We start from the raw sequence: 26,512 nt of genomic DNA on the forward strand, positions 1-26,512 counted from the left end.
CTCTCTCCTCTCCTCTGTCTACTTTCCTGTTCCTCTCCTCTCCTCTCTCTCTTCTCCTCTCTCTCCTCTCTCTCCTTTCCTCTCCTCTCTCTACTTTCCTGTTCCTCTCCTCTACCCCCCCCCCATCGTACTGTAGGGCTGATTGCTTACAAATCTTTTTCCTTTGACTTCAGGCAACTCACACCTGAGCTGACCATTTCAAAAGCAAGAAAAAGAGAGTTATTATTACAAAAACAAAAATAAAAATAGGAAAAACAGTCAAAGGAGATAATACTGTAAAAGGAGTATGAAATGAATGTTATATATATATATATATATATATATATATATATATATATATATATATATATATATATATATATATATATGTGTGTTTAACTCTTTAATGAAACTAAACATAACAAATCACACGTCCCATCCTTGAGGTTTAACGTGTCATAACATTATCAGTTTGTAAATATAATATATAATACTATGTTTGCTTCCCTCCTCCTCCTCTTCTGTTTTCAATAGTGGTCCCCAGGGTGCTCTGATTTGATCTTTGATCTAATATTTAAATAACTTATAACAATATTGTAGTTTTTACCTCCAACTCCACCGTGATCTAATAATTAACTCATCAAATAATGAAGTCTGTCAGTGCTGAACTGTGCACAAGACCCTCTCCCTTGCCTGCATCTCTTTTCTGCCTGCGCTGCTATCATTCTATAACTGCAGGCAGGGTCAGGGCAGTTTGGACATCACAGAGAGAGGTGTGTAGTGTAGTGCCAGAAGTGATTTATTTATAAATGAAATGGGCACACTGGACATCAGTTTCACTGACATTTGAATGTAGATGTGGTTTAAAATGAAATGAAAAAATAATACCCTGTCTTCGCTGGTGGCACTCAGGGCAACTGTCAAGTTCGCCTATGCTTAAATAAAGAACCTGCTCTACTGTACAACAAATGTGTGTAAATGTGTCATCACAGCATACTGGGTGGTCACATAAAATAAGGCCAAGTAGGCAGCACTTATTCAAAGCCTATAGCCTGAGGACAGATAATAACAGGCTCATTCCACTGTCTCTGTTCAGGCACTATGCATGACCTCACACATTTTTCACTAGTCTCCCTCTCTGTGAGCATTTTCCCTTGCGTATACTTCGGGAAGTGTACTCTTTTCTTTGTGTGTTATGTGGGTGTGTGTCTAATAATGCTGTAGTTCATGACAGAAGGTGGCATTTCTTATTAATGGTGACCCTAGTACAAGGCGTGCCCTGCGAACGAGCCTGTGGCAAGGAAAACTGAAGGGAAGGAGGAGAGACAGGCAGCAGCGCTGACACCAATACACCCAACACCAGGGGAAGACACACATTACTGCCACAGCGCACCGTCAAATGGAAATGTTTTGGAAGTGAGCAGCGTTTTAATTATACACGCAGATTTGAAGAGTCACTCAGAGTTCAGCCCCAGGAGAACGGGTCACTGTTTTGTCTCTCTGTTGGAAAACACACTAAAACATTTTCGAGGTAGCTCTTCTGTCACGATGAATGTTCTCTAAGGAGACTACATCAACAATCAGTGAGGAGTCGCCCTCAGGAAACTGTCAGAGACATTATCGTAGAAGAATCTGTGCACTGTATGAGATGAATGAGATGAAGACTGGGGAGTTTAAAGGTCCAAATAGGCAGAGGCGATGTGTGTGCGTTCGCCACTGTTTGGATGCACAGGCAGGGCGGTTTGGAGGCAGGGAGCAGATGTGGGTGATTGATGGTGAATGTCTGAATGGAGAACTTCTCAGGCTCAGCTCCTGTAAACTGGTGAGAACTGATGCAATAACCTTAACTGTAGACACAGGGCCATCAATAACACTCACACAGAGCAGCCACATAGATGGGGACTATGTGTTATGAACATCAAAGTGCATGTGTGTGTGTTTCTTTTCTTTTTTTCTTCTTCTTAAAAAAAAAACTATTAAAATCTGACTGAAGAGTCATAAATCATACAACTGACACCTACAGGCAAAACAATACAAATATGACAAATGTGTGAATATTTCTGGGGATACAATTGCTGTCAAGTCTGTCAAGCTTTCTATATTCACATTGCACATATGCAGTTTACTAGCCTAGAAATCTAGACGCACCCTAGCGGCAGCAAATTTAATTTGCAGCCAGGGTCATCTGCATCAACATCTTGATGTGGGTCTGGCTTGTCAGGCTAGCAGTTTACAACACCCCTTTACAGCAGACATTTTGACTTGTCATAGCAGGAGAACACAGGTGAAACAAATGTTCTTAACGATGGCTGAGTTCCATTACGTGCCCCAGTAGGCCACGCCAGTGAGTCAGCATGCAAAACACCAGAGCCCTGTAATGAGCTCACCTGAATGGAATGCACTCGTTATCAGTTACACCTGTGCTTTTCCTGCTATGACTTCTGCTGTAACAAAGGTTTGTAATCCCAGTATCAACATCCGCTCAACATTTTTTTGTAACTTTTGAAACAATGGGTACTTGATTTTTGATAGAGGTAGATACATGCAGGCTTCTCATTTTCATCTGCCAATCGTCGACTTAGCCAGCTGGAAAGACAACTGTCCCTAGCAGATTTTATCAGCTGTAGCTAGCTAGATAATTGAGCTAATGTTAGCTACATGAGTTGGTTGGAAAAAGCTTCCCCTAATCAAGCTGACTCGTTTTAAACAGGAAACCTAAGAGGGGTCTTATAAGGGCACAGAATGGCTACATGCATGATATTGTGTTTGAAGACTGAGGCTAAAGCTACACGTCGCAGGCAAAAAGTCTGCATCCTCACCAGAAGATGACTCTGTTATCCAAAGCTTGACACACCTGTCATGCCTAGTTATGGTTTCTAAACTGTGGGGGACAGGTTTTAACGAACAGTCAATTGTGATGCCTTTTTCTTTCAACCGCGCAGAGCTAAGTGATGATCCTATCACAAAGGAACCGCCGACTACAAATGCCAATGCTGCTTTATTTATCTCCCCTGTCCTTGATGCTCCAGGAGACTAAACACCACAGCAGACCGCCAACCAACCCCCACTCTCCATTTCTATCCACACCTTTCTCTTCCTGTCTCTCTCTGTTGTTCATCCAATTGAAACATGCCCATTCTTGTTCTTGTGTGTGTTTTTAAATTTGTTGAAATGTTTTTTTCTGATGTAGTCTTTTAAAACTTAACATGCAGGCGTATAACTCCATTTATAATAAGCTTGATGTGTCCAAAAGGAAAATACATTGGTCATGTAAAATTTCTACTTGTGTTGTGTTGGCGCACATGAACAAACATACAGTATGGTTTCATTATGTTATGAGGTTGCAGTCTATCAGCTGAAATTGCATTATATATTGCAACATAATTACATAACCCCCTCTCATTTAAAAAACAGAGAAAAGCTCTTTACCTTTTTAAGGATGCCAGTGAGCCTCTCGGTCTCACAATCGATGATAATCTGGCCCTCCTTCCTCTTGTCCAAATCCTGGAACACTTTCAAGAAAGAGGCCTCCGTCATGGTCTCCACATTGACCGAGGTCACCAGCCAGTTCCTCTCCGCTGCTGTGTCCAGAACCTTCTGCAGCACTGACAGGCCTAGACAGAAGTGTGGAGAAAGGTAAAACTCTAATTGCAGGAAGTAAGTTCTGACTGAAATGGAAAATAGAAACTGTGTAGGCATTTACAGAAAAAGTTCCCCAAAGACATCCAAGATGAATGAAGCGATGAATGACCGAGAGCGATCCATAAGTGTCGGCAGCATGAGACATACATTATGTGCAGGCTAATATTATGCAGTGTGTAGTTATATTATGAGCTAAAAGATAAATTAAAACATGTGGGAACAAAACAGAAGCTGTGCAGAAAAACCAAACTGCTCCTGATAAGCTTATCCATCAGAATCTCCCCTGTAGCTTCAGTGATGAAGTATAACGAGTGGGACAGTCCATTAAGCACTCTGACTTGTACAGGTGTGCTTTTCCAGTTCGTACAGCGCCAGGCTAAATAATCACCACTTTCACACTAACAAATAATCAGCCCATGCACCATCGCAGGGGACACACTCACAGCCCGCTTTACATCCACTGAGCACCAATTACAGGTGGCATTACTCAATTACACTGTCACCATTACGCTGCAGAGACACTTGAGCATCATGGAGCCAGAAGTAGAACAACCAATGAGCTAAAGGCTCATGCTAAGACAGGAAATAAACGGCAATTAGAGAACACATTGATCTAGAGCTCTGATTTACAGTCTGACTCACTGTTGTACTCCTTTGCTGCTGGCTGTAGACCAATCAGATTCCTCTCGCACTGCCAGCCACAGTTGTTCCGCAGAGTAAATAAAGTAATTTCCCCCCGCAGCAGACTGGTAGACATTACCCAAATAAATTATAGCAATTACAAAATTTAGAAAATGTAAACTAACACATGATGAAGCTGTATTTGTTTTTTCCAACACTAAGCCGGTAAATGCCGTTAGAGCCACCATGGGCCTATACATAATGTGTTTTGTATATCCTCCATGCTTGTTCATGTTCATACAGGCATTGTATGCATATTGAGCAAATGTAAATATGGCTTATCCACAACAACAGCAACACAGACCCTGTCAAAAGTAGAATGGGAAAGGCAGTCACAGCCCCTGAAAGCTGATTGCCTGGCCTTATTAAAATGCACACCAGCTGCTCTCCAGGCAATTCACACTGCCTATTTGACATCAGGTCATTAAGAAACGAAAAGGTGAATGCTGTTTTACCTCCACATATGACCACAGTACAGTACAATGTAAATACATTATAGACGCACAAAAAAATGATGTGTAAAAATTAGGGCTGTCAAACGATTACATTTTCTTCATCGCGATTAATCGTTGAAGTTCTATAGTTAATCGCGATTAATCGCATGTTTTATCACATGATTAAAATTCTATTATTTTGCATTTCAGAACAGTTATTAAGTACATATTAACAATGGAAAGCCATTCTTACCAGTGGATCTTGATTGGGAATCAAATAAATGCGAAGAAAGTGACTTTATGAACTTGACTTTAAGATTTGTATTTGTTTATTATATATTTAATCTAGTCACACATTTGAATTTAACAACAACTTTGATGCACCACAAAGCTGTAAATTACCAGTTTCATTGAACGCACCGTCTGTGTTTTTCCGACAACAGCAGCTGCAGATTGTTACATCCCGGTGTTGAATCCTCTACAGTAAAACACAGTCACACTTTACACCGTTTAGGGTTAGCTGTCAGCATTTAACACTGTTTAATCCAGCTACTAGCTAGCGGTAGCTAACGTTAGCTGCTGTCGAGTATAGTGTTAACTAGCTGGTGGTAGGCTGCGTTAGCTGCTGTCGAGTATAGTGTTAACTAGCTAGAGGTAGGCTAATGTTGGCTGCTGTCGATATAGTGTTAACTAGCTAGCGGTAGGCTAACGTTAGCTACTGTTAATTATAGTGTTAACTAGCTAGCGGTAGGCTAACGTTAGCTACTGTTGAGTATAGTGTTAACTAGCTAGCGGTAGGCTAACGTTAGCTACTGTCGAGTATAGTGTTAACTAGCTAGCGGTAGGCTAACGTTAGCTACTGTTGAGTATAGTGTTAACTAGCTAGCGGTAGGCTAACGTTAGCTACTGTTGGTATAGTGTTAAGCTAGCGTCACGTTGCAATGTTTGTGGTACCATAACGTCTGTTTCAGAGCATCAGAGAGAAGAGCAGACATATCAGTGGCACCAGAATGAGGCACCGAAATCCGCGTTGCTATTCCTGCAGCAGCAGGATGTGTTAGGAGGAAGTACGGCAAAATAGTATCCTGTTAGGCACGACGCAAAGCCGAGTGAAGTGAAAATAAATTGATAAATGGAGGCATGCGATTAATACGATTTAAAAAATTTTTTACGAATTATATTCGGCCCTTAATCACATCGCGATTAATGCGTTAATGCTGACAGCCCTAGTAAAAATGTACATGGGTACATATAACATTTCATTGTCTCTATCCATTCACTGTGAATAATTGTAGCCCTTGGTGCTGACAGATTCAGTAGTAGCTGTGAAACTGATGATAGGCATGGGAACACATGGGGCACTTAACCATGGCTTTAAATAAGGCCACTGGGTCTTGAGGAGAATGGAGAGAGAATGAACTGTTTTTGAATGGAGTCCCAGTGCCAGTAAAGGTTTCAGCACCATGGACAGCACCATGCAACATAATGTGAGCCAGCACATTATTTCCCACTGAAGCAGTTCACTTTGTTTAATCTTTTCATTCTGTCTTTTTCAATGGTCTTACTTCTTTCTAAGGTATTGACGTGTTGATTTATTTGTTCATCTGGTTATGCATTATGTACATTATATTCCAGCACTTGAGCAAGATGAGTTAATTAGTGCATTATTCATTAACGCTCCGTGTTGATGTTCTGTACTGTAATGTATTAGGGAACGACCTGGAGTTAACTTTCCTTCAATGTCACCAGTGTGGCTAGACTTTTTCTTATCTTCCATCTATTATTCATCCCTGCTTTTTTCCCTTTTTTGTCTCACTTTGTGCATTGAATATCCTCTCGCCTTTTCAAATGTAACTATGTGGCTGATGCACCCCTATAAATCAGAGCCAGTCTGGCTCGTAAGACTGGCCAAAGTAAAAATGGTTCTCCAAAAGCATCCCTGAAAGAGAATAATGTCATAATGGAATCTGGCTGTCATAAGCATCCGTTTGGCCAGAGGCAATACACAGAGACCTGGGCACCAGGCAATCGAGAGTAGAGAAAATAAATAACGCTTTGGGAAAACCATTTCCTGAGTATTGTTTATGAGAGGTTTAATGGGCTATCAAATTTGTTATCCCGTTCTTGGCTTTTGAAAATAAAAAACGAGAGGCACGTTTATTAGCAGATTCTGTAAGACAGCAAGATAGATGTTATTAGAAAAAAGGGGAAAAAATGTTAAAACTCCTGAAGTTTTAAAAAATTGACACTGCATATTGTATATTTGTATGTCCTTGACCACTTCACATAATGGATTAAAACACTGAAAAAGTAAAATATAATACAAATATATTAGACTAGACATTAGAGGGCTTTTAACCTTTTTATAGGCAATTTCACCTACAAGTGCTAAAAAAAAAAAGATACTTTGATCAAATATTTGGAAAAAGCACACACACACACACACACATAAAATAAATTCCTCGCAACTTAATAGGATTTTTCTTAAAGGCTTAAAATAACCCTGTAGGAAGGGTGACTACAGCGTAGTATCCAGGCAACAGAGGACTACTGATATGGATTCTACTGGCTCCATCCCACCACTCAATCATACGGGGGCGACCCTGCGCACACACACACACACACACACACACACACACACACACACACACACACTACCCAGCAGTTTGTGAGTTGGTAATGAAGGGATCACAGAAGATAAATAAATCTGTGGGACGTGTGTGGTGCTATGGCCATCATGAATGAAAAGGGCTAGAGGCCACTGTGAAATCTCCCTGTGCACTGCTTGATAGTGTGCTTTGCAGAGTGACATGATGGCATCTGTCTTTTAAAGCTGACTTAAGCCTGCTTATGTCTCTCACACACAAGTCACAAACACAAGCAGAGAAAAGTTGCAATAATTTGCATGTGCAAAATGCACACACGTATATAAAGCGTGCATGCTTTTTGGCACACGCACACAAAATACACCCTTCATAGTCATGCTCCAAAACCCACAACACCTGGGACAGATGGGATGGCATTGTGGAAAGGGTATACAGTAGCTAGTCTGACAAGTGTGCTGCATTATTTCTGCAGGAATGTTATGAAGATGTTTAAATTGTATGCTACAGCACTTTGTGTTTTCTTTTGGCATGCTACTGACTGAGGGACTGTTGCAACACTGTTGAGGACCGCTCAATGAAAACCTTTATCTTTGATCCATTGTGTGATTTATCTGCGGGTCAATGTTTCTTTTCTGTGTTCTCAGTCTTTGTCTGAAATAAATGTTCTGATGGCTGCTCATTGCTGTACAATGGCTACGACCCAATTGCTGTCGCCATGGCAATATGAAGACGACTAATGGTGGTTGGTTTAATGACTGGTTTTGCCTCTGACTGTGTTTATGAGCATGTAGTTAAATTGCTTTTCAGAAGAAATCATGAATGAGGATAATAACATACCGTATTTAAGATATGTATCACCTTTATATGAAATATTTTAGAGAATATTAATAATACCTTTTATTTATATAGCGGGGGGGGGAGCCTGGTTATGGAGGGCTTTGTGGGTGAGGAGGAGGACTTTAAACTGGATGCGTTGGGGAACAGGAAACCAGTGGAGGTTCTGGATGACGGGAGTGATGTTATCACGGGAACGGATGTGTGTGAGGAGACGGCCAGCAGAGTTTTGGATGTATTGGAGTTTATTTAAGGCTTTTGCAGGTGAACCATAGAGGATGCTGTTGCAGTAATCAATTCTGGATGTGATGAAGGCGTGACTCAAATTTTCAGCAGCAGAGAAGGTGAGTGATGGGCGGAGATGGGCAATGTTTTTGAGGTGAAAGAAGGCAGTTCTGGTTAAGCTACATGTATACTCCAAATGGCTAAGCCCACTTCAAAGTCGCATCTTTTTATAATGAACTAAAGGTATGTGTTTATTAAATATAAAGCTGTCCACTTAAAATGATTAGGCCAAATATTTAGCATGATGATAAATTAGATAAATACGTTCTAAGATTCCTACCTGAGTCAGAACTGTACATATAGACAAACTTGTTCCATCCGTAGTGGTCGATCACTCCCACCAGAGCGTCCTGGAGCTCGGGCCTCAGCTGGATGACAAACTGGTTGGCCGTCTCGATGGGGAATGACGGTGTGACGAAGCAGACATGCAGCGCTCCGCAGAAGGACATGAGCATGTTGACCGTCTTCCTGTCATACAGGCCGATGATGGCATACACACCTTTGGAGAACTGGGAGCAAACTGCCAAAGAGAAAAGCGAAAACAGGAAGAAGGTTAGTATTTGGACTCATTAGAGGATTATGGAATCTTTGAGTTAAACCGAGAAAAACTCCTTTATAACTGAAAATAAAAACCTAAATTATAATTTTATAAGGATGATAAGATTTTCACCACAACATACAGTAGATTTAACTGGATAAACCAATTCACACACTGCACACTGCAAAAGAAAATATGATTATGTGATCTGTTTTGTCTCTTGTTGCATGACACCTACATTCTACAGATTTCCTCATGTGGGAGAGACAAAAACATATTTAGTTGAAGTTAAAATGATTAGTCCAATAACCAATTAAACAGTCAATTCCAGCTTCTCCAATGTGAGGATTTGCTGCTCTTACATAACAGTGAATTAAACATTTTTGAGTTTTGGACTTTGGTCAAACAGAAAAAAGGCATCCCCTTGGAAAATGATGCTGTTCACTTTCACAATTTCATGATGCTTTATAGACCAAAAAACAGATCAATTAATTGATAATGGAAATAGTCGTTAGTTGCCGCATTGTATTTAATTTTTGAATGAACTGAACAAGCTAAACTGAATTGAACTAAATTGAATTGTAGGGAGTGTGGACGTTTTTATTGTGCTTTTGTTTTCACTGTTGTCTATCATCTACATTAACAAACAAATGTATAAAAAGAAGCTATCTCTGATTTTTTTTTTTAAATAACAAAACTGAAGAGAGAGTAAAAGAGATCATTGTCTATCACTGCTCACAATTTGTTAACCCTTTTAATTAAAACCTGAGTCATCACACAGGGCTTTTGTAAATAGCTCTAATAGCTTTTTGCCTTGCATCCATTCAACTGCTCGTTGGCATGTTTATGCAGCTCTGGCCAGTTTGTATTCCACCAGTCTGTGTGCTTGCCTTCAGTGCGAGATGCAAAAGGTGAAGGCAGATTAGGAGTAGAGAGGTTAATCAATGCATCCCCAGGGTTCCATTGACATTTTACTGGCAGCAGGAGGCGTTTGCATCTTTCATTTGCTTTTCTCCCTCAGTTTCTTTCTCCCATTGTCTGTTTGTCACTCTGGCTTCCTTTACACCCTATAACATCTCAAAATAGCTAATTTATGTTCACAGTTTTCTTTTTGGAAGGTATGTCTCCATGCTTTCAGCATCGCTATGTGCTATCTTTGCACTCGCAGGTATGGCCTGGGCTATTTTCTGCGATGGTGATGGGTGGGCCTTACTTATCTCAGTATTTACCAAACAGATTGAAGCCGCTGCCTGTCCCCGCACGAGGGCCAACTCGCTGCTAGGAGCTGAGGGCAAGATAGAGAGAGGATGGCCCATACCCAAAACGCCTAACCCGTCACAGACCTGCACCCGCCGGGCAGCCACGTGTTTGCGTGTGTGTGACGGAGATGTAGGGAGAGTAAGAAATTCAGCGGTACCACATACACACACACACACACACACACACACACACACACACACACACACAGACACACAGTCTCTAGTGCTCCAAAAGCCTGGTGACTCACCCTACTTAAAGCAAGCCCTGAAATAGACATTTTGAGCCTCGCCACACTGACTCAGTAACAGAACTATCTTTCCTTCATGGTCTGCACATGCTGTTGCTATTAAATCGACACTCTCTCAGCTATTGCTTTCCATGAGCACACATTATATTTCCCCTTACAATTTTCTAGGACCAATTTCAGCCGTGGCCTCCATGTTCTGCCTGGATGAAAGGTAATGAGAGCTTGTTTGACTTTTTGTGCAGTGTCCCATTACTCTACCCTGCAGCAGGTTACCATGTTTCACTGAATGTGAGTCATTTCTCATACCTACAGTATGTGAGTCTGACAAAAAACGTGCAGCCATGTGGCATGGACCTCCTGCTCCGAGCTGGCAAGAGAACCATGTGCTTGTCTAATTCGACAAGAGCATGACACAGAACATTAGTGTAACTCAGCAGTCTCAGGTCTTGTTCTGATAGCAGTGTATAGGAGCGGCGTATTGAGTGTGTCTGTGTGTGAGGGGCTAGTTAGCATTGCTCCACATGTGTAACGACATCGGCGGCAGGGCTGAGAGACCTAAAGTGATCTGTAAGACCCCAGCAACACCTGTCCACCCTGGCACTCCATGTCTCTTCGCCACAGTTACAGCTGCCATGGCGGCAGAACTGAGGTTGCCCAGGCAACGGTCTGTTTCTCTGGCAAGGATTACAGTAGCTCAGAGCTGCTAAAGGACTGTTGGAAGATGAAGTGGGAATTGTGAGTGTTTGGACATTTTGTCATAATTAGGTTTCCCCTCAAGGAATTAGCAAATTTGCAAAACGGACTTGGTTTTGCAAAATCCTCAGATAATTTCTGAAATAATGGAAGCACATTTCCACAACATCACATTTTTATTTACACTCAAAACAAACCATAATGTTTTCCAAAAGTCAACAAAACTCTTCAGCATGAAGATGATGCAGTGAAGCTAAACTTTCCCTATGATTGAACAATACGTTGATTTGCATTTAGTGTGGTCAAAGAGTTTTGGGCTGCAGGAAAGAGAGCAAAAACTCCAATCCTAAAGGGACTGATACTGGCACAACAGGAGGAGCTGTCAGAAACAACTCACATAGCTACTGTCTTCCCTGTTCTCTGTTTCCTGTGCCCTGCAGCTGTTCCTCTGCTTAGCATGAGCCAAATATCAAATGACAGACGTGTCGTTGCCGGCTGCACAAAGAGGGCGTGTTAGTGACAGTTGTTACTGCATCTGAAGTTGTGGATGATGGGAGGGTGATGCTAGGCAACGAGTGGTAGGCAACGCTGCAGCCTTGATACTGCCCGTGAATGTTTATAACCCAGCAGAAAATCACATAATACTACTGGACCATTACTGGTTCACTCTTAAAAATAAAGTCTGACTTTGACTTACTGACTACATTAATAATGAAGCTGTAAAAAAATTACTAATTATGGTTTCTAAAAACTTATGAAGGGCTTAGTTTTGCACAATTAACCTTATTTAACAGATGCTCATAATTAAAAGAAACAGAATCTAGAAAAAAAAAAAAAAAAGACAGATTCTGTCTGATTTTTTCAAGTTGTTGAAAGGGAAAATATCCAGATGTCAAAGTAAGACAATTTGAATGGGCACTATGTAAATACAGGTTCTTTTTTCATTGCAAACTGCATGAGTCAAAGGTGTCAAGGTGCCCTCGTGCATGGCACCCGCCTCCAGGCTGCTCGACTGGAGCTACACACCGACCTGTGTGTAGGACTGTGGTATTGCAGAGCAGCTCCTTTGTGTGGGTGTGTGTGATTCTTTTTTTTCAATAGCTCTGCATTGCTTGATATGTCAAAATAAATCAATGAAGTTGAATTGAATTGTACCGGTTGCAGTCACAAAACATTTTTTTAAATGTATTTTTTGGGGAAAGGCAAAACCAGGTTTGCAAGAATCAATATGAGGTACGTTCTCAAGCATGTTGGCTCAGTAAACACATGTACTGTGGACTGGTTTACTGTGACCGCATGCAAACCACAAATTCTGATACGGATGTTATATACATTATACGCCTCCACAAACACACAGCAGGAACACAGGGCTTCTACTATTTCCCTCCCATGGGACTTGCATGCCATTATCCTGTGCAACATTAAGGTCAGCAGTAGAAAAGGAATTTCACAGCAGCAGAAAGCTAGGTTCAGCTGGAGGGAACTTTCTGATTGGAGGGTTCTTGTTCAGCCATCCATAAAGGTAGATCCTCACTACTGAGGAGTGACATAGAACATCCAATTTAAGTAGCTCATCTTATCAACTGATCAACTATATACAATTCTCTATTCTGTGTATTTTGTACTGTGACACTCAAAAATGTCCCCTCTGGGCATCACCGGACAAAGACTGTGGGATGGAAGAGTGAGCAGCTGAATCCAGCCCAGGTTTCCTCCACCTCAGCATAACCCTGCCAGATTGACTCCCAGAGTCACACCCCACCTTCATTCAGGAGGTCTCAATCCTATTCCTACACCTGGTATTATTCTGTCCATCCAATATCACCTTTACACCACAAGACTGCAGATTTCAGATCTGTTTTCTTTTTCAGTCAAAACTGGTCGTAAAATAGGACAAACCAAAGACAAGCAAGGACACTGTATCATAGGGCTGCAACTATCTATTATTTTCCATCATCCATCATTTTTCCAACCATCAATCCAAAAGCGAGAGATATAATCATCATTATATAAACGAGAGGAAAACAGCATATCCTCACATCTGAGAGGCTGGAACCAGAGCATTTAGAACAAAATTGTTCTAGTCTTTTGTTGTTTAGGGACTGTTTGTTATTTATTTCAGGGGCCACCGTTGGAGTTTTGGGACCTTTAGTCAAAATAGACCTGACCCTCCCTTCACCAGAAATATATTTTAAATGACCCTCCAAAATGATTGGGAGAAAAGGGATGACCCTCCCCAACAATGTGTTGATGCCTTCTGTACTGGTTTGGGCTTGGCAAAGATGTACAGATAGCCATTGCTTTTTTTTACAGCCATGACATACATGAGTTAACCTCTGCATTCTCATCTTACACATCACACTCCTCTGTTATGGTGGGGGGGCCATTTCAGTAGAGTTACTCACTAACATTGTTGTGGAAACACAATAAGCATGGAAAATAAATGCACACTTCCTGCATTACTGCATTACTTCAAATACTAAGTTCCTCCTCTAGTAAACTAGTATTCACATGAAATAAAACATTGAGACCATTCAGCAAAGCACACTGGGTAATAACAAATTCAACACTGGTTGCTATGGACTCGTCACTAGGCTTCCTCAGTCATTGTATATTTTAGCATCTAGGTAAAGCTGCCAAAGCTGAACATTATTCAAAACTCCATTTCTCAGACAAGCGTCAATTTGGGAGCTTGCATGCTACCACTCCTTCCTTCTCAAATGCCTTGAAAAGGCTGTCATTTATATATATATATATATATATATATATATATATATATATATATATATATATATATATATATATATATATATATATATATATATAATACCACCAGGGACTGAAAGGATACTTTGAGATCCAGTATGGCTGCAGCCTGGGGCCCTCCCATCTCGTGCCCTCCCGGGCTGGTGCAGTCCTGCGAGGCTTCTCGACTTTTCAAAATAAAAGCTTGCATCTGGTATGTTTTCGTACAGTGTTTTGGATGTTTTTTAACTAAGCAGTACGGCAATCATGCTAATGAATACAATTATTTTTTCATCAGATGTCTTAGTTACAACACGATGGAGCTAGCAAAGCAGTTTTGTGTTTATATGTGCGAGCGGGATTTATTCAGTTTGGGAAATCCCACGGTCTCTAAAGCTACAGTTCAAATTGTCTGGCTGACTAAACAGGGAGGGACCCATCTGCTAGCGATAGGGGCCGAGACTGAGAGAGCTACATGGAGCTACATGGATAAATATGCATCAAACAAGCCACTTTGAAATGTTGCTGTTCTCATGAATACAAAAGTTGGGTGACCCTCCCCCCTAGACTAAAACAAATTGGATGACCCTCCCCTCAACATAGAATAAAAAGTCATGACCCTCCCTTATTTTCCTCCGGTGGTCCATTCCATGAATACTGAACAGTCCCTTAGCCATGTTAGCATGCCGCTAGCAAAGCTAAACAACAAAAGGCTAGAACAATGGCAATACTGGTTTGCTGGTCACTCCAACACTGTGGTCCAGACTGAATCTATCAGACGGATTGCCATGACATTGTGTAGAGACATTCATGGAGGCCAGCCGATGAATCTCACTGACATTGGCGATCATCTGACATTTCCTGTAGCGTCACCAGCAGGTTAAGGTTTAGTGTAGGTTTAGTGCTAATTAGCAGATGTCAGCATGCTAACAGGCCCAACTAAGATGGTGAACATTGTAAACATTATACCTTAATATCAACATGTTAGCATTGTCCTTGCATTATCATTTAGCTCAAAGCATTGCTGTGCCTGAGCTCAGCCTCACAGAGCTGCTAGCATGGCTGTGGACTTTTAGTGCTGTTGCTTGATAATGGACTTAAATGATTAGTTGATTATCAAAATGATAACTGATCGATGAATTAACTCCTTGAATATTAATTCATTGTTCCAGTTGTGTTATGACAGGTGAATACACTTTTTTGTTGATGACGAGTTATATTCTTTTAAAGTGCACCATGATGAGGGTTTATCACAAAAAAATCTCTGTGCTGCCAAACAAGTCTTAAATGTGCTTGTATTAACTATTGCAGGTGTGGGCCTAGGGGTTATGGTGCTGACAGTAAACAGAAGGTCTCTGGATCATGTCTGTTTGGGGATCAATGCTGCATTTCATTCCCCTTCTCTCTGCCCTCATTTCCTGTGATCTGTATACTGTCAGCTTTCGATATATATATCTCCATGAGCATATATAAAAAAACTAGTCCAGGTATGAAAACAGGTTTCAATTTTGGATGGCATAGAGTCCCTTTGCTTAGCTGCTAAGACTCATATTCACAGGGTACACTATACTATGTTTTCCATATTTAGTTTAAGGTATCCTTTTGAAAGATGAAAGGGATGACAGGAGAAGGGAAGTTGGTGTCACATCAGGCAGTAATATACACCACCTCGACAAGGGTTAAGGGTTGCTCAATCAATCACAGAGCACTTTGAGGTGAGAGAAAAACATCTGACACCATACACTGGAAGACGCACACAATCATCCTCCACTCAGCCACCCATGGCTAATAAATGTCAGATAATGTGTGTAATAAAAACAGAGAGCATGTTGTGGTCCCTCTGGTCCCATCCATCTTCCGGAGAGCTAATCAGCTACCTTAATGAGAGTCGATATCCGATTCACACATAAGCACATGTGCATGCATGATTCAGGACCTGCACATGCTCCCTGCACTCCCCTCAAAAAAATATCTCTTGCTGGTTTTGACAAGCGGGTGTCTCACAGTCTCACATACAGCTTGTGCTTGTGAAGAATCCCTCAGGTAATGGCTGGGGGTGGCCTACTCCATGAGCCCTCCAACACAGAATGACTCACAGTGCTAAGGCTAAACGATATGGGAAAATAATCAAATTGCAATTTCTTCAAAGCAATTATTTAGATCCCAATTATTTAAGCCAATGTTATGATTGGAATTCAGTTTGCGGGTTTAAAAAAAGTTCCTTATCTTTTGTATTATTCCCTGTACACACACAATATATCATTCTATAGTATGATCAACACATTGGATACAGTAAACTTATAAACTGTTCTATGTAGGCCAGGCCTATGTGTTATGATGAAATTAGATGAATTGATGCATGAATTAATATGAATAACATCTTCATTTAGCTATTGAATTGAAAAACGAGACTGTGGTTGGGAAGCACAGGGGAGACTTTGTTTTGCCGGCATTGATACTCACGTATCAATGCCGTCATCTAGTGACTGGGAAACATGACACAGGGACATTACTTGGGTCTTGAGGAGATGCAGCATTTATTCATAGACAAACTGAAACGCAGCACCAACGTGGATCTGCATTAATGTCTCCAGACAAGACTGACTAGGAGGGTTTTACTGCGAGGACAGTTTTCTCCGGGATCTCCTACGAATGACTTGAAATCTATTCTGGAGAAAATGATTTATTCTGTGATCATGTGTCAAAGTAATGCAAAGAGATGATTTCATCCATGCATACTCATGTAATGCAAAACAGGTTTTTAGGATGGGGTGGGTTTTGCCTCACTGCCTTTCTACCTCTCCAGAGTATCTATATGCCCCATGGAGTGTTATTACCCCATATAAACAGCTTTAGCTCTTTAGGTTTAGGGGAGATTTACTGTCTGTGCAAGGCCGGGCAATAAAATTGTGTTTATGTTATCACTGTGTGTGGCAAAAGAGAGAGACAATAATAGAGAAAAGGGAGGAAAAGACCGACAAGGAGTTGAAGTGACGATAGAAAGAAGAAAAAGTGAAGAAAATAGAAAAAGAAAGTGGGCAGGAAGACTCTAAACTCTTAAGCTTCCACCGCTGGGAACATCGGTGATCAGAGCAGTTGACCAGCCAAACAGATCTTAGATTAATGCCGGGAAGCGTTGGATCCTCATGAGAGATTACATTAGTCAAAACGGGGGTAATGGAAGGTTAATAAGGATGAGCCAAAAAGCAAGCGTGTCTTGAAAATGTAGGTGAGGGTGGACAGAAGGGAAAAATGGTTTCTGGAGAGGAAGAAACAGAAGCATTAGTGTCTGTGAGAGGAGATGATAGGGAGACTGCTGCGAACAAAAGGAACAGATGCCAGCCTAGCAGTGGGAAACACAGAGACCACACGGCGAAATCTAGATCCATCCTATTTCCTCTAAGTAATAAAACAATGGCACTGCATCGCCTCATTAAATGGGTAATCGAGGGTGTGAGAGCACTCCCCTCAGCTCCGAACACATCTCTCTCTTTCTGTGTCTCACTCTCTAACCAGGCCATTTTCTCTCCTCCTCGCCGTTTCTCGCTACGTTTCCAATCGCCTGCTGAATAAATGCTTACCTGGGCAGCAGGTCAGAAACCCAGCCCAGACCAACTCCTGTCAGGGGGTATGGAAACTCCAATTATCTCCTTAACAATCATCCCTTCGTAATTATCTCCCCATCTGCGTATCAGTGTCGACAGGTGCAGAGGGACAGCCCCGCTCACACACTTTTTCTCTGAAACAAGTGATGGAGGTGGATATGTGGAGCAAGAAGAGGCAAACACACAACCTGCATGCTAATTCATTAGGAACTGCTACAAAGTATATAACTTCAAACAATTGTCTTCAACAAATTCCAGCCAAGCCACTGGGAAATGAAGTGTTCATCAAAGGACCTGGGCAGACTCTATGAATACAACCAGAAACGTTGCATTCATTTTCTTACAACAACTAACTAGAGCTGTAGGTAACACTTACTGTTATTGCTGATAATCTGTTGGCTATTTTGTAATTAATCAGTTAATCTGAAAACTCGATCCAATGTAATAGAATACTGACAAATGACCACATTATTCCCCATACAATTCCCCAGAGTCATCTAAAAGCAGCACAATTCTTTAGTTTAAAAAGCTAACAATGGCACTATTGCTCGATAAATTACTTAAATGAATATTTGATTATGGTTGTCAATACACTTTCTATCACTTCAGAAACTTTTTAAAGATACAATGACCAGACAAGAAGTTAATTAAACATTTTACAAAGGTAATTGACAGTTTGTGTCATGTTCAGCTCCTGCTTTTATTTTGTGTTTTGTGTATTTGTTTGCACTTCCTGTTTTATTTTGACATTATTATCTACTCTCATTTCAGGTCTCTTGCTCTTCCTCCCTTTGTCTGCTTTCCCGCCTGTATGATTGCCATCCCCACCCCTAATTTGTTTCACCAGTTTGTTTTTCAGCTTCCCCAAGCCCCATGCTTAAATACTCACCAGTCCCACTTACCTCTGCCAGATTGTAGTTGTAGTACGTAAATCACTCTCTCCAGCGTTATTCCTCGTGTTTGTATTCCCAGTGTTTTTCTGACTATTGATTTGTTTTTGACTACGATTTTTGCCTGCCACTTTTTGTACCTTCCCCTGCATTGTTCTTCGAACAATAAAAAGACTTACCTGTGATTCCCTGTCTGAGTCGTGCATTTGAGTCCGCCATTGTACCGTGACAGTTTGCAAATGTCCGGTCATAGCTTAGCAACTGTAACCACTCATGTCAGACTTGTCAATCTTTGGATTTCTCCTCATGTTTTTAGACTTTCCAAAACCAGACAGAATTAATAAAACTGTGTTTATCCGTTATAACGTAATCTGCAAATGTTAGCAGACTTGGCTAACTAGCTTACTGTCTAGTAATGCTTACGTAGCGTTGTTTCCAAAGCTAAGTTGCATATCTGAGTTGGAGGATTCAAGACTCTCATACAGGGCTCTCCTTTCAAAATGAGGCAAGCAGACAGAGTTTTTGACCAACTGTCACAGTTACAGTACCTAGCCACAAAAAAAATATACTTGTATACATTGTCATTTCAGGGGGGATAAATCTATGGTCACCAGCTAGAATTGAGAAAATGCTTTTGTCCACCTTTGTCTGAAGTCAAGGACTCTTGGATTCTCTAGGTTTTGAAAAAATTCTTAAAATTTCAAGTAAAATTGCGACTATTAATATTGTTAACTGCATATGTCCCATGCAAGAACAGGAAGCCTGACAGGCATAGCAACAGTAACTAAGGGGGGCAGGGCTAAGTGAACAGTCAGTTACATACAGCATGAATCCAATATCATTATGCATTTGTCCTGCTCACTGATTTGTAACATTAGCCTCAAAAGTCTAATAGACAGATACATACATACATGGATACATGGAACCACAGTATAAATGTTATTCTGTGGCGGTAGACAAATGCATATCGTCCCATGGTATTGTTGTCTTATTGTCCACCCATAATGCCTGATCAACCTTTTTTTCCCCATTTGCTTTTCCAACGTTCAGCAACTGTTGCAGATCTGGTGTCATGGCAAGGCAGTCATTTTGTATTGCGAACATCTGCGCACAACAGCAGTCTTGTGCTGTCACTGTAAGAGCAGTTGCACTATGTCACAGTGTTTAATATGCTTGTAGGCTTTGTTCCTCATTAGAGTACACAGAAGCTCCTGAGATGTACTGTATGACAAAAGAGGGACTCGCTTCTGTCTTTGCTGCAAAAACATGACCGCTGCCATCATCCGGCACTCGTCCCTCCACCCAGCAGCACAGATCCCACTCCTCATCTCCAAACACATTGTTTTCTAATTGCCAGCCCCACACGTCTCAGCTAAGACCTCCATGTCCAGCTGTCATTACCTCCAGAGACGACAGATTTGTTTTAAATACTTGGTGAGCTTGTATGAATACAGAGAAGGATTCGGAGCAGGCTTAGAAAGACAATGAGGGGGGAAAATAGAGAGTGGACACAGTCGTGCGTGTGTGTTTATGTGATGAACGAGGAGAGTATGTGTGATGAAGACTGGTGTCTTACTGATCATTGTGTCAACACAACAGAATTCTCAAACCTGGATGGCCATTGGGTTGCTTTTATGTGTGCGTTGTTTTTAGAAAATGGTCATACGGCAGGTGAGGAGATTAAATGAAAGGTTGCTTATTTTTTCCTTCCTAACTGTTCCTCTCTTCCCTCACTCCATGCCCCATGTGCACATGCCCTCTTCCTCTCTTTTTTGCAAAGCAACACAGGCACACACAGCACACAGAAACAATCTCTATCTCCATTCTGCTCCACACTCTATCACTCTGCCTCTTGGGGAGCAGTTTTGGCTGATCTACATTGATTGTTATGGGCCATTCTCTATCCCTGGCGCTCCGGAGCAAAAGAATCCAAGCCTTCTCATTCATCAAACCAGCACCTGCCAGACTCTAGCCCAAGAGAAAAAAAATGTCAGTTTCTTTTCTCCCAATTCTCTTTGTTTTCTCCACAACAAATAACTGTCATGTCCCGAACAGTCAGGAGGGAGCAGTGATCTGCTATTTGTCCGCCTTTTTCAATAACGCATTGAACACTCTGTAATCCCTCTAAACATGCATGCACTGTGGAAGTTAGTCACCACAGCTGTACCTCAACGACTGACATGCTAGCGACATAATAAAATACAACACCCCAGAGCCTCACTGACACAAGCCACCCGGCCTGAAATGGCAGCTTAATCTCCACCCCCCATTCTCTTCTTCTTAACACTTTCATCCCAGCTGAGACCCTCCTTTCTGGGGTGTTGTTTGCCCCTTTAGGGGGAGGGGATTGGAGCAAAAAGAATGAATACAAGAAATACAGAAATAAAGTCTCCAGGTGACAGACTTTATTTTGTTGGTTCTCCTGGAAGATCCTATAGAGAGCTGAATATTTCTAAGCATTACAGTACGTAACACAGTCGGTTCAATTGTCTTTCTTTTCCTGCGGAGTTATTATTACATATTTATGCTTGTAACTCCATGAAGTGATAGCAATTGATGTGTGCTGCATTGAATAATACATTAAATGCATCTGCTCGAGCTCTGTCTCTTGTTAGCTGTTGTGTGTGTGTGTGTGTGTGTGTGCAGGTGTGTGACCACAGAACTTCACAAAGCAGTCTCACATTTCTATTTAGTAGTTAGAGCAAAAAGCCACTCTGATGAGGAAAAGTTAAGCCAGGTAAATGTGGCAGTAGATGGACTCAAGCTCTAATACTTTAATCTTTGCTTTGAATTATCGACATGAATCACTTCAGGCCTGTTAAAAATAACTCAAATAAAGCAGGAAAATAATATCCCTCCTTTGTTGACCTGGTCATAACCCGCCAACATATGGAAGCAGTGTTGATGGATCAGTAGACACTGCTATGTTTTAAGCGGTCACATGCCAGAAAGGTTGGGAGTCTAAAATACTTTAGTTTGAGATAAAACTCTAAAAGTGAATACACTTGAAGCACAGTACATCGAAGTTGAATCAGGGAGTCAGTTAAGGTAATAATTTTAGTGTTTTTCTTTATTTCCTTTATCAAATTGGTTTGGTTAGGGTGTATTTAAAACCTGTTTGACTGTTTGGCTGTTCATGTTTTTTGCTCTGTCTGACTTCTTTTTAGGGAAGACGCAGTGTTCCCTGATTCAATCAGCAATTACAATGAGTGAGTACAATGATATTATTACTGATAAGAACGATGGACAAAACTACAAAAATAAATTGTAATAACCTGAAATGATCCTATTATGTTGAGTCACACTTGCAGCCATCTGTGAATATCCACCCTGCCTCTCAGTCACTGCTAGAAAAATAATTCAACAACGTGTTTCATAAACATTGACCTGCAACTTGGCATGGTGAGTGAAAAGAAGTCAAAACATCCACATGCCATCTTTCCATTGCAAACACCCAACGTTCTGTCCTGATGTTTCATTTTGAGGAGTGATTTATTCATCACATCCTGATTTTGGGGATCTGAAAGCTAAACTTACAGCCTTACACCATCCAATGTTATTTGTAATTAATAAATCCAGTACCATGAAAACAATTAAAATAAATAAATGTTTATATTTATTGTCGACAGTGAATATCACTGGCATCGTGGATATTATAGCCTTGATTTACCATCAACGACCAACCCTGTACTTGACCTCTACCTGTACACTCTCTCTGTGAAATAGACCTACATACATCCCATCAACAATTCATATCTGTCCTCTAAGCCTGCCCGAATGGAAGCAACCCCCCCCCCATCTGTGCCGTATTGATCGGCTGGGCAGGCCTCTGTGCGGTGCTCAGTTCATTGATCATGGCTGCCTCATAGATCCTCTTCCAGTCCTCTTTAAACGACCCTCAGAGACCCGAGGAAATACTGCCGCCTACATTGCAGTGACAACGCAAATCGTCTTTTCCATGAACACTAATTAGTCTTAATGAAAGATTTATTATCGGGATAGCTGAACTGGACACACAATCAAATGCGAGTTAGTGACTCGTAAGGATAAATGTACAAAATACCACCGTCTGAAATGTTTAATTTTGTTGCTAGGTGTAATATTCTGCAGACAGATTTTCAACCAGAAATAGCCAAAAGCTTAGCCTAAACCTCACCACACACATGTAGGACATCAAAGAGAAAAGTAGATAATATAGGCGTGAGCCTGCAGGGGATTTGACATGAAGCTAGCGATTCAGTGACGTCCTTATTACAAACCAAGTCAATAGCAGATTATGGTAATGTGGTATCAAACTGAGGGGAACAGTGACTAATATTCTCCATGTACACACATCATCCCTGGCAGTTATTTTTAGCCACTGGAAACATGTAAATTGAGCAAGTCCAACGGGCGCTTTCACTGAAAATGTGAAAACAAAGGCACATATAGAAAAAGAGCCATGATCCATAATAATAAATGCTACAAACACAGGTGCTTTACCACTATATGCCTTGGTTTGTGTATGTGAATGAAAGGGAGAAGATAGAGAAATGCAAATTAGCTCCAGTATCCTGTCTCACATTATGCCGACAGCGTTGCCATCGTCATTACTTCCCCAATGACTCTGACTCCAAAGGCGGGAAATGAAATAAATCAGATTCCATTAACATTCAATGTTTTTATCTATTATGTTTTTTCCTTCTCTCTCCTCTTTCCTTTTACCTTCGTCCCAGTCCACCCAGCCCCGTAACCTCCTGCCTCTGTTCTCCTACTCTTTAGGCAGGTGCCACCCAGTGTGTCTGAGCATGTGAATGTGTGTGTGTGTGTGTGTGTGTGTGTGTGTGTGTGTGTGTGTGTGTGTGTGTGTGTGTGTGTGTGGTGGGAGGGATTGCTTCTGGATGAAGTGGCTAGTCATAAGAGCCAGCTGATGAGTATCACCCTCATCCGGAGCTCCATTCACCCCTGTGCACAAGGGCCCATTCACCCGCTGCTTTTCACACTGGTGGACCCAAAAAGCCCCGGGCACGTTCCCACACTTTCACACGCTTACAGAGGTGAACTGTCACTCACTCAAGACATCCTACGCCAGAATAGGCACCCAGATGCAAACACACACATATACACTCCTCCACACAGGCATGCGAAATAGAAACCCAGGAATAGACTGCTTTTCTCATCTGACTCATTATAAGCAGGCCCTGGAGCCCTTGTTTTTTCCTTACAAACACATCTCTATAGCCTTCACATCCAAAAAATCTTTCAAAACGAGTGACACGCAGCAGGAGAAGGTGTCACTTTCCTTTTTGCTGTCTCCCTCCGCTGTAAATCTTTCTGTGACACTTGTTCTACAGCCCACCATCATACCCATGGTCTGCAGTGATATGCGTGACACATTGAAGAAACATGAAGAAGTGGATCTGTGGATCTCCTGTAGTGCTGACAGCGCCTGGATCTAGTTAGGCTCTAGTAAAACCTGAATATTGGCGGTGATCCTTGATCAAATAATCGGTTTAAGTAGTTTCCTGAAATCTTACAGACCAGGATATTTGATCTTTGTAGGTATTTAAAGAAATATTTTGGCAAAATATATGCTTTTACACATTCACGATTTTTTACAATTAACTGAATAAAAAGAAAAAGTAGTTCAGAATGTACGTCATGCTGCATGTTAGCTATTTAAGTCTAAATCACCATATTGTTCTTCAACAGCCTACTGAATGTATGCTGCTGTCTCTCCACTGGGTGCATGCTGTGACTAAGACATTATTGTACCCCCCCCTTCCTCCCCCCATCCCTTTCCACTGCTAATGGCGCAATGTTTTTTCCACTAGCGACATCCCTGGAAACATTCAGCTGCAGCCTGACCCTAATATTCACATCACATTCCCTTCTGAGCAGAGGACCATCTCATTAATGAGGGCATCTTAGGTGTGTTTACATTTCATTATACAGCTCTGCCTGGCTCCCCGGACCTAAATGGCTGGGGGTGGGGTTGATGGTGATGGTCGCCTGGGGACTGTCCGAGTTTCCAAATGTTTTCTGCAGCTCTAACAGTAGTTTTTAAATGCATCTCTGCAAAATTATACACTATAAAGCCAACTGTGGACAGGATGAACTTCATAAAGTCTTCTGTTTTTATGAACAGGTAGGATAATTATACTAAATAATGTGCAATGTGTGTAAAGTGTAGGGATATCTGCCCTATACTCTGACAGAAAATGTTCCTTTTTGTGATAGTGTTCAACATTCTACAGCAGCCAGGACCGAAGGTCTATAAATCTGCATGAGTGCCGTTGCCCATAATGCTTTATTTTCAATCCAATTCCAAGCTCATAACTAAATCTCATAACAACTGCTACAACCTCATTACATTAAACCTCTATGGGCGAACATGCTCCTAGAGTGCCAGATATGAACATTCGCTGGCCTCTGTCAGTCTTAATAATCTGTGTCTACCAATCAGGTTGGAGCATTTCCGTGACCCTTAGTTCACTGAAGTAGCTCTGTGAGATAGTTAATGAGTAGGTGTTCAATGAGCAGGGGAGCTGAACTTTTAGCTGCTCATTTCTGCAGTTGAAGATACAGTTCATATGGAGTTTTGAGAAGATGCTTGTTGCTATTTGTGTAGATGTATGTAAGTGCCAAACCTTTCTATTATTAACAGTACTGTATGTTTTATTATATGCCTGCCTATGGAAGCCTAACAATGTTAAGGATGCTGTTCCACCCATAGTATAAACTAGAAGGGCACTTGGAGAGCACAGACCTCTGCCAAGGCCATGACCTATCTCGCAATGTTAACGAAAGTGAAAAATAATTTGTGTATCAACTTTGTGATTTGGATCTGCTTCGAAATGTAAGGTGTTTTTCCTTGGCCTGTGCTACACCCTTTCACCAAGTTTAATGAGAATCGGGCCAGTAGTTTTTATGTAATCCTGCAGACAAACAAACAAACCAAACCGAAAACATAACCCCCTTGGCGGAGGTAATAAAAACATAGTGATCTGTTTAGAGCGTGTATTGTTTAAAAGGTGCTGCATTTATTCCATTTTAATATTGCAGATTTTCCATTGCTACTAATAACAATACGTGATAGAAGCTGTCATATATTTAAATGTGAAAATGTTGAGTTGTCAATTAATTTGTTGCTGCTGATGTTTAGCTAGCCATTGTGAAGATATGGACATTTGATTAATTTAATAATTTGGTCTTTATTAACTTTAGGCTGAATATTGTTGGTTTATAGCTTTGCTTATCTGTTGTTTATATAGAACCACACACTAATCAACAAGTGGACAAAGGTGTGTTGACGGTATTCAATAGTAATTCTTTTGGCTGTCCAACATACTGAAATAGAAAATGTAAAGGTTGTAGAGAGTCAGGTCCTTAGAGTTTCTTTCAATTGGTCCTTTGAATCAGATATCAGGCATTTAAGATGTTTTCTAGTAATCAGCATAATCAAGATGAGCATGCAGAGGAGCCTACAGTCTGTCTAAGACCCAATATCCATAGGCCCATCAGGTCACACACTGCCCTAGTAAATCAGCTAGTAAATCAGATGATGAGGACCCTTCAGTTACCAGTGCACCCATCAGCCAGCATTCAAGCCCTCCATGCTGGACAGTGATGGATCATTGAGATCCCATTAAGAAAATTGAAAGAGAAAATGAGTGTTTATGCCATGTAATTGTCCACATTGTCATATCATCCAACAGCTGACCAGCAACAGAGATGACTTGTATAGGAGTACGATGAGAAGAAAGGTTATGGAACTGCATCATACAGCTTGCCTACAGTCCTTAAATCCCTCAGAGAAATAGAACAAAAGATGGAGCCAATGGCAAGCAAGGCTAACACCAACAGAGCAGGAGTTAAACCCAACCCAGGTTCCATTCCCAAAGCCACAGCTACGTACACTGCAGAAGGCTTAGACCACCTGCAGCCCATGTTGTGCAACATAGAAACTACAGAAGTATGTTTGTGATCACAGGAAAAGGGAAGAAGATGTTCATGGATCAGTGGAAAAGTCATTTTATGTGGACAACTGTGTCCAGAGTTCCGGTTCAGAAGAAGAAGTCAAAGCCCTGGTGG

At 41.2% G+C, this 26,512-nt stretch overlaps 1 protein-coding gene across 1 annotated transcript in view; it reads right to left on the bottom strand.

Annotated features, from left to right (window-relative positions):
• gria1a (glutamate receptor, ionotropic, AMPA 1a) overlaps positions 1-26,512 on the bottom strand; it is a 72,433-nt gene that overhangs the window by 43,260 nt on the left and 2,661 nt on the right. Inside the window, 2 exon segments of the mRNA XM_078261268.1 lie at positions 3,409-3,593; positions 8,742-8,981. Of these exon segments, the coding sequence (XP_078117394.1) occupies positions 3,409-3,593; positions 8,742-8,981 (425 nt within the window).

Source organism: Sander vitreus, chromosome 10 (genome assembly GCF_031162955.1).
Source record: "Sander vitreus isolate 19-12246 chromosome 10, sanVit1, whole genome shotgun sequence".
In the NCBI taxonomy this organism is placed as follows: Eukaryota; Metazoa; Chordata; class Actinopteri; order Perciformes; family Percidae; genus Sander; species Sander vitreus.